This window comes from Lupinus angustifolius, chromosome LG14 (assembly GCF_001865875.1).
Source record: "Lupinus angustifolius cultivar Tanjil chromosome LG14, LupAngTanjil_v1.0, whole genome shotgun sequence".
NCBI lineage: Eukaryota > Viridiplantae > Streptophyta > Magnoliopsida > Fabales > Fabaceae > Lupinus > Lupinus angustifolius.
Window position 1 is genome coordinate 6,664,676 of NC_032022.1, and position 10,360 is coordinate 6,675,035.

The 10,360-nt window shown below is 30.7% G+C and overlaps 1 protein-coding gene across 1 annotated transcript; it reads right to left on the reverse strand.

The window, feature by feature from the left end:
• Positions 318-1,879, reverse strand: LOC109326472 (splicing factor U2af small subunit B-like). The gene is made up of 3 exons (XM_019559172.1): positions 1,504-1,879; positions 1,162-1,248; positions 318-1,053 (listed from the first exon to the last, which is right to left on the reverse strand). Exons 1-3 carry the CDS (start codon positions 1,741-1,743, stop codon positions 859-861), a joined length of 522 nt encoding a protein of 173 aa, XP_019414717.1. The 5' UTR covers positions 1,744-1,879; the 3' UTR covers positions 318-858.

Consider the following 10,360-nt stretch of genomic DNA (forward strand, 5'->3'; position numbering starts at 1 on the left):
AAGAACCATTCACTAAAGCAGATAAGCTATTCGACATAATTAAAGCAAAAACAAAAATATTAGCATAGCATAAAGAGTCGAGGAAGTCAGGAAATAGACAAACCATAAAGTCAATCAAAGACAAATAACAAAACATGAATAAGTCCTGAAAGCAACAACAACAACTAAATCCAGAGAGTGCCATATGATGAAATAAACCTAAGGGTGAGATAGCCTAGGTCTAAAGGTCCGCTAAACTAAGGTTGAGGCGGAGGATGGTCAATCTGATCATCAGGCATAGCAATGTTCTGCAATTAAAGGCACAATTTTACCATAGAAAGATAAGATTCAAACCCGAGTGAAGAAAGGTCAAGTAAAAGTGGCTACATCTAGGTGAAACATTAAGAGTTCATACAAGCAAACCATGTATATCTGTTCTCCAATATATTGACATGAAACCAAGTTGAACTTCAACTTTTCTTAAGCAAAAGCTAATGAAATGCAAATCGAACAATGAGGTTCCAATTATTTATAACACATCAGCACACCCCAACAATTAGTTTAGACATGTAACAACTCGCATGATTACTAAAGCAGGACATGATGTCAATCAACAGAACACAAAGAAGATAGTTCCTTAAAGATGAATTAAAAAATTAACTCAGACTTATAATAACCTAAAAGGCTGAAACCAACAACACTTGTGTTAATTGAATTAATTCCTCAAATACCATGTCAACAATAACTCTAGCAGGGTGAATTTGGCATTTCATACAATTCTTCATATAAAACTCCCCTTTAATTTTTCAACAATGACACCAAAAAACATCTCGAGCTTAAATCGTAAATAAAAATGGAACAATTACGGCAACAATATCCCTAATTTTTTTTTATTAAAACCAAATAAATAAAACAACTACGACAACAAGAGAATATCCCTAAATTTTTTACTAAAACCAAGGAATAAAAGGACGAAAAAGAGAATGTAGCACCTGAATAAAACCTTCCAGTTAGATTCATTAATGCATTTGCAGCATGATCTTCCTCTTTAAACTGAACATATACATTGCCAACCTAAACAATAAACAAAATTTTGCTAAAAACCACTAAAAATAAAATTAAACTAATGATCTTTTCTAATTCGAATAAAAAAATATAGAAAAATAAGAAGGCATATTATACCACATGATCAGCCAAATTATCACAAATATTCAAACTCTGAATTTCACCATACTTGCTCAGCTCCTCAAACAAATCCTCATAGAAATTCTACAAAGCAAAACTCAAATTAGACACAAAAGTAATAAAAAAGTTCACAATTCAAGATCCATAATTTTTTTAAAGAAAACGAGACATGAGAAAAGATGAAGACATATGCTGTCACACAAGTGTACCACTTCATATGTGATTGATCAGAAAAACACTTAATTATTAAAATTCTAACTTAATCGCAATTTTTCAACCGATCAAGACGAAGTACACTTTTTGGAATAGCAGATGTGTTCCGAGAGAAAACAAACAAACCTCGAAGTGATCTTGAACCTTGTCTGGGTCAAGAGACTGAGCCTGATTCGGATCAACAACAGGTGCACTCATGTCTGGTCTCTGGTACATGTTGGAGAGAAGAAGTGTTGGGCTAATGGTGGGTTTGGTGTGGAGTCTGGAGCAACGGTCGCCATGTCTGCAAGCCCCGATCTTGAAGTAGAAGGGACAGTTCACTCTGTCCTTTTCGGTACCGAATATCGATGCTAAATGTTCCGCCATTGCTTCAAAAACTCAAGGAATTGTTGAAGATGGTGAAGTTTCTGATGTTTAGGGTTTGGGTTTGATTTTTTTGTTTTTCTTCTTGTTTTGTACTTCACCTTCTACTGTTTTGAACGTTCCTATCTAACATTTTTGGGAAGTGGTGGGGAAAATGGGTACTACCTTGGGTCATATTTTATAAGAATTCATTAAATTATATATTAAAAGAAGAAGTGGTGATTAAAAGAAGAGAAAAGGATGTAGGCTGTCATTGCATCATTTATTATTGATTTTTAATTATTGTTTACTTTCTAAAAAAATGTAATCCAAATAAATCTTTATACCATCTATGTATATATTTTACACTCTTAAAATAAATGAATAATTTTTTGGAATTTTTACATGTATTTTTTATAAATTAAGGATTAATAATTATTTACTTAATTTTCTTAGTTTTATAAATTAAGTAAATGTAATTTATAAAGAGTAATGGATAAAATAATACCCCATTTACTTTTCTTATAATTTGAGGGTATAAGTAATAAGATATTAAATACATTCAAAACTTTAATATTTAGCTTAATAAAAAAAAATTCATGATATGTATTAACTTATAGGGGTTTATGGGAATTGTTATTGGATGAGAATATAATGTGTATTATACACATATTATATTTTCATTGATAATTTAGAAATATATGTTATAGTTGGTTACATATTATATATATATATATGAGGAGGGATCTTTTTACACCCATTTTATGTTACAGTAAAAATACTCAATCTCAGTCATTCATTTTCTTAGATCTAATGAACCAAATGGATAAAATTTAAAAGTTATTTAAGATTTCTCTTTTTTTCTCTCATCACTTATTGCACTCACCAATTTTATCCGTTAGATCTAAGAAAATGAATGAATGAGATTGAGTGTAATTAGTGTAACATAAAATGGGTGTAAACGAATCCATCCTATATATATATAAGGAGAGATTCATTTACACTCAAATTAAGTTATATTACCTGCACTCAATTTCATTCATTGTTTTTTTAATCCAACTGACCAAATGAATAGAACTTAAAAGTCATCTAAGATTCATTTTTTTTCTCTCATCATTTATTTCACTCACTCATTTGCTTTGTTGGATATAAAAAAATCAATGGATGAGATTAAATGTAAGTAGTGTAATTTAACTTGGGTGTAAACGAATCTCATATATATATATATACCAAAAATATTATATATAAATATATATATTGATAAGTAAAAGATATCTTATTTTTTATTTCTTTTGACATGGTATACTTGTGAAGTTAAACTTTATTGTATCAATGAAGAGTTGATTAGGAATATAAGATCCATTCAATCTTTATGTATCATACTAAGTCAAATGTTGCTTTCCTTCTATTAATATATATTATAAATGAGTTAAATAGATTTGTTCCTTATGGAAAGATACTTTGAGGCTTTTAACCTTTGTTTGGTACGGTAGAATTAGAGAAAAGATAAAAGGAAGAGAGGGAAGTTAAGAGGAAGTTGGGAGTTTCTCTGATTTGGTTGAGATGAGAAAGACAAATGAGAGAGTAAAAAGGTGTAAGTCCCAAAAAAACAATTCCACTCACTTATGAGAAGAAAACGATAGGAGAATGAATAATTTATACAAAATACCAATAATATCCCAAAATAATTAATCTCCTAATTTTACATCTTATTTTCTATTTAAGTGATAATAGTTATTGTTTAAATTATTGATTAGTATTTAAAAGAAAGCTTCATATTTCACAAAGTGATACTTTAGTGAGAAAGAATAATTTTTTGCATGAAATGTGAAAAATATCCTTCATTTTTTATTATATTTTTTTAAATACTACTAATATAAATAAGTCTCTTTTGGATATAAAAATATCAATTAAAAATGTTAATTAAAGTTATTGATAATAAAACAAAATCTTTCTCTTTCTTTTCTTTATTTTAGGGTCATCATCTCTCTTCTTATTTTGTATCTAACCAAATAAGAGAAAAATAAATATATATTTCTATTCATTTTCTCTCATTTTTATTTTATTCCAAATATTACAAAAATGTATTCTATTTCTCATCTTTCTCTTTCTCACTCTTTCTCTCATCTTATTTTCTATTGTGCAACCAAATAAAGCCTTAAATAAAAATAAAACGTCTAGCAGGTTGTTATTATGATGGTTAAGTTAAACTTTTCTTTTTGTAAAATGATTACTCCAAAAGCGAAGTTCTCACGGAGTCACTAATTTATTTTACTCACACCATAAACAACTGGGCAGAAAATGTTTGTATATGTTCAATGCATCTTTTATTATGTTTCTATATGTTCAGTACATCAATAAATATCCTTGTATCCTTGTTGTTGATTTTAAGGAGTGTCATGCACTTTGTCAGGATTTTACTGTAACATTTGACCAAGACAGAGAGAGTCATACAACATTAACTTTGTTCATATATCTCTTTATTGAAGCATTTCATTTCTCCAACCAAATATAATGCAATGAAAGTTATTATTGAATATACAACACAAACAACTTCATCATCAAACCACAAGTAGGCAATCTGATCCTAATATTAAGTCTCAAGTCATCCCAATTATGACCAAGATGGAACCAAGCTACAAGAGTATCAAGTCTCAAGCCATTTCCTCATCAAATGCAGTGTTACCTGATTCGCAAGTAAACCAGAACCAGATTTAGACTCTTAGTTTGTTAAGTTAGTTTCTTTCCTTCTTTTGGCATATGCTGCTTTTCTTATTGGTTAGTTAGGAAGTTGGTTATATTAAATTCTTTCTTCTTTGCATCTATATAAATAGATGTTGTTGGCTTCTTTCTATCATCAACTTAGAAGAGCATTGTAATCAATATTCAATTCAATCAATAAAGAAATTCATGAGCTATTTTTCTACTTTCTACAATAGTTATAAAAGAAAAAGGGTACAAATACAATATCATATAAATTAAGGGAATAAAGTATGTCCTAATATGAGAAGAGAAGTTATCTCCTCACATCCACTCATTAATAGATACTTGTGTTATTTTACTTTATGTTTTCTTATTTATTTTAAAAATAGGTAAAAAGTAACCATATGTCATTGCCTAACTGATGTTAGGAGAGAAGTTATCTCCTCACATCAGGAGATACTTCATCCTCCTAAATTAAAGAATAATTTGTTCTGTTATTTTCGTATGTATCTTTTGCTAATTTTTCTTATATATCTTTTGTAGAATATTAACAAAAAAAAACATATTTCTAGTCATTGACTCTGATTATGAAGGCTCTTGAAGAATGATCACCTTTCTTTTACATTACATGCAGAAATTACATAGAACTATATTGTGTAAACACCATATAAAGGCATAGAAATAGGGATAGAGATTACGTGTCCCATTTTCCCGTTCTGATCCAATGAAAAAGTGACATTTTATTGAAAGAAAAAAATTCTAAAAACATAAAATAATATATCTGCATTACTTGGAGAAAGCTCATTGGCTAGAGACATAATGACACACTCATTTTAAGACAAGTGATCCCCATTCATAGAAATAGGAATTTTTGAGTGAAGAATTGTCTAGGGAATGCTAAGGAAAGTGCAAACATATCCCAAGTATACATGAAGCACTAGGGATGACAAAAGGCACGAGTAGTAGCTATTCGCTACTCTTTTTGAAATAGGAGAATATTACTCATACTCGTATGTACGTGTACCTGCATGCGGGTTTTCCATGGATATTTTTGGGTATCCGCGAGTACAACGGATACCCATGGATTTCCTAATTATCAATTAATTTCTAACTTCCTACTTCTATTATGTTTCAACTTAGATGAAACTTAATTATTTTTTTGTCTTTTGATTGAATATTTGACAAAAATACTAAATCTATTGGAGTTTTCTATTTGTGTGATTTGTTTCTACACATATAATAATATTTGTAGGATGTTTCACCACCAAATTCAATAAATGATGTAAACAAGGTTAAAAAATGTAAACAAAGTAAAAGGAAAAGATGTACATATTATAATGAATGTTAGGGTAATGTACTTTTTATTTTAATTAAAGGTAATATAATAATCATATAAATAATGAGTACTCATAAACACGGATATCATAATACTCATACCAACTCGTAAGTACTACGCATATGTTTAAAAACTTGTTTATAAAACCCGCAATTTGTGACCCGTACCCACACGGATTTTATTCACAAATATCTACAGGTATAAGTTTTTTTGTCATCCCTAAGAAGCACCATCAATCAGACCCAACAAATAGTAATTTCTAGTTTTATTAAATACGTTAATCAAATGGGCATACACTTCATAGGTCCATATTAGGATCCACTTGAAGAAGAGGTGAAATCCAACAACAAGTTCCAACATGTGAATCCTAATGATTTTGGATACAACAAATATATACTTAATTAAGCATTTTGTTATTTATAATCATCTTAGAATTATTACCTAATGTTTTATATAAAATAAATTACACTGATACCCTTGAGTTTTAGCAAAATTACATAAATTACTTCTCATTTTTCTACACCTACACACCCCCTAATTTTTTATATTCAGCACCACTGCATGAGAAATAAGTGTAATCTTTTAAATAAAAAATATGATAAATTGCAATTAAGTTAAGCAAAACATGGTATATTGTGGAGACAAATCTAAATAATATACAAATCAATGTATCTTTATTATTTTTGGTTACAAAATGCATCAACAATTCTAAAGAGATATTGTTTAAATCGCTCTTATACTATATCGTAACGAACTAAAAATAATAAAGAGATATTGACTCATATATTATTTAGACTTGTATCCACACTATATCATGTTTTGTTTAACTAAATTGCATTTATTATATTCTTTGTTTAAAAGATTACACTTATTTATTTTTCATGCATGAATGATCAGTGTAATGAAAGTATAAAAATTAAGGATTTGTATAGATGCAAAAAAGTGAGAGGTAGTTTGTGTAATTTCACTAAAACTCAAGGGTATCAGTGTAATTCACTCTTTTATATATAGCTAAATGGTATGCATTACCCTTTTCTGTGCCCGATTCTACATAGTTCACTATTTTTACATTATTATTACTATTATAAAAACTTCCTTTACATGAAACTCAATATGCATACATCGGATGCCATATGTAGCTGATAGAAAAGGCCCAATAGAAGCATCACCTAACAAACCCAATAAAATCAAGCAAAACCCAATTGGCTTTCTGAATTTGTACAGTTCAAATAAAAAAATATGTATGCACTAATAGTGTATGAATTTTACATATTATCATTGTATCATTCATATTTAATTATCATTAATTTTTTTAAAATAATTCAAATAAAGAGTAAACAATATAATTATTGTGTATAAATATTTACACTAACATATAAAATATAAATATTACACTCTTAATGAAATGGACACAAAGTTCTTAGGTCCATATAAAAATACACCAAAACTTTAACCTAGTTTCCTGTTTATACTCGGCCACCACGCTGTAGTTGGAATATCTAAATTTCTTCTTAGTACAATTTAGCTAATGAAAAAACTATGTAATTATGATTTATCAGATAAATAAAACCAATCAAACCAAAAATATCCATTTATTTATTTATATATATATATATATATATCCAATCTTGAATCCAGGCTTCTTGGGAGCTTTGCCGGCTTTACCCTTGAGAGCATCTCCAAGTTTTTCTATAACAATCCATTCATTCGCTTGACGAGTCTCTAGTAGACCAATAATAGTTGTTTTGTTCGATGCAGAAACATGATATTCTCAAAGAGGAAACATAAATAGACTTAATAAAGTTCTACTTGCAAAGCAAGTTCACTATCATCAATGTTCCAAAACCTTATTAGACAAATTAGAAATGCCTTATGCAACAATTTAAGATTTCAATGAGTGAAAAAAGAACTCGAGGGTTGTACAACAAAGCATATAACCAAAGTGTGCATGCTTCCTAGGAATTCCTAACTACCTTATCGTTTTGCATGTGTCATGTTGGGAATTATTCTCCTGCTCGGCTATAGGAAGGTGAGTCGGGTTGGTGCCTGGCTTGCGGTCTTCGGTTTGGGGTGGAGTGGTCTCGAGCTGAAGGTTATAGAGTTGAAGTTTCGGGTGGTATGCTTCTTGGGGTGCTACTCTGTGTTGGATCTAGGTTCGTCTGAGTCAAGCTTGGACCCGCTAGGGAAAGATACCTGAAAAGGTTATCCAACAACCAAGTCAGTAAATGACAATGAATGGGGAATCAACAACTTAGAGTATGAGAAATTATAATGCTTAGGAGTAAGGTTAGAGAGTGGGGTGTCTTATTCCTATATGTGTGTCATATATCTGGTGTGAGGGGAGGAGCCCCTATTTATAATGGAGGTGGATGGAAAGTTCTATGAGGTATGTTGTTCGTGTGGCCGACCATTTGGGATTGTCGGCCTGTTCTTGGTAGAGTAAAGGTTGCTTTATGTGTGTCAGGCAGCTGGGTCAGACCGTACTCTGAGCATAGTTAAAATATAACATGTAGTAGGTTGTGATAGCTATAGTCTAGGCATGTATTTGTCGTATAGCATGAAGTTAGGAGAGAAATTCAAGCAACATGTTGTAGGTGTAGGCAGCGCGACTGACTAGTGGCAGAGGCATGTCCTGTTAGGTATTAGTGGTTACAATACACCTAGAAGGGGGGTTGAATAGGTGTCGCGGTTAGAATTACCGCTTTTCGCAAATCAACACTTAATGCTGAATCAACCCTACTTAATCGATTAAGGAAAGGAAGATAATCGATTATATGCACAATCTTAATCGATTAACACAAAGAACAGTTTTAAACAGAAACAGTTTTAATCGATTAACAGAAACAGGATAATCGATTAACACAGCAATATTAATCGATTAAACAGAACCAGTAAGCAATTACAGAAACGATTAAATGCAGAACAGATAACCGATAACAGAACGAATACAGAGCTTACAAATTTGTATATCAGAATAGCTTGCAATACAACAAAAGAACAGAATGTATTAGTTGAATCAAATATACAAATTAATCGATTGAAAACAGTAAAGAGAGAGAGAGAAACAAATCCTGCAACTCGAATTTTTATCCTGGTTCGTTTGCTGTCCACTGCAAACTACATCCAGGCCTCCCGGCTGACTTGGGAGATTTCCTTCACTATAATCGAATCAATGTAATTTACAAACACATTATCCAATTACAACACTTAGCAAATGACAAGAAATCGAAGAAACTATTCAATGGTTTGACTCCCTTCCTATCGACAAAGAAAACGTTTCTTTCGGCGTAGCCCCAGCCAAAGAATCTCTCGTTCTTTCCTTTTCTTACACTCTAAGCAATGAAGAAACACTCAATCTCTAACGGTGATAAGACACCACGAGATTCCCTTTACAACAATTATACAACAATTACAAGAGTAAAATAAAGCTATTACAAAGCTCAAATATGACAAGAAGGCTTTACTCTAATGCACATCTAACACAAACTCATGTGAAATGACAAGTATTAGTTATGAAAACAGAAGTTACAGAATCATAAAACTTCATGAAAAAGCATCAAAATATGCATGAACATGTGAGGGAAAACATGAGAAATTATAACATGAAATGCACTCAATCCTAAAGCATAGAATCTCTCATTTCTAAACTCACAAATGCATTTAACAAATAGATGCACCAATTAACACGCAGAATGCTCTAACTCTCTAATAAATGCAACATGCAACTTATGAGATTAATTCTGAAAACGCAGTTTATAAAGAATCAGTCCAGAACCCCAGATAATCGATTAAATGCCATCTTAATCGATTAACGTGATTCAAAATCATAACTGATTCTGTTTTTCAGTTTTTCAGTTCCAACAACTTAACAAACAGTTAGGTTAATCGATTAACGTAATGCCTTAATCGATTAACAGCATTTTAAAAACGTGTTCCAGTAGCAACCACTTTTCACAGCAGTTGGGTTAATTGATTAAAGGATTGGTTAATCGATTAACAGCAATTACAAATGTGTATTTTTAAATACTAAACATCAAATATGTTATGCACTTAGTTAATACATGTTTAACACTTAGTTTATGCCTAGAATGCACATATACATGTATTTATGTAATGCATGAACATATTATGAATGACATATCTCATGGATGGAATGATTTAAAAGATATATGCATATGAGACATGTATTAGGTGCCCTAAGCCTTGACTCAACTTAAACTAGAATCTAGTCTAAGCCTAGTACCAAATAAAAACTTAAGCACGCTGATTTGTTAGTGATCTTCATGCTCTTATAGGCACAAGTTGTCCTCATCAAAACCATGACATACAAGGAGAGCTTTCTAAAGTGTTCCTCTTGACATGCACACTTTCAAAGTATATACAAAAAATATAATTAAATTGTGAGACTAAGATGTGTTTAGACAAACTAGTAAGTTACCCGTGCATTTGTACGGGACAATAATTTTTTGGCACATGGTTAAGAATAAACATGTTATCCGTGTATTCGTATGTTTAATAACACATATATTATTCATGTATTCGTTTGGTTAATAACACATATTACCCGTGCATTCTAATGGTTAATAACACACATGTTACCTG

Bases quoted from the DNA above. Each gene is read 5' to 3' on its own strand.
- LOC109326472 (XM_019559172.1), bottom strand. From the start codon at position 1,743: ATGGCGGAACATTTAGCATCGATATTCGGTACCGAAAAGGACAGAGTG. The intron at 1,249-1,503 runs GTTTGTTTGTTT...TTTGCTTTGTAG, and splicing joins AGGTTCAAGATCACTTCGAG to AATTTCTATGAGGATTTGTT. The intron at 1,054-1,161 runs GTATAATATGCC...TTTATTGTTTAG, and splicing joins ATAATTTGGCTGATCATGTG to GTTGGCAATGTATATGTTCA.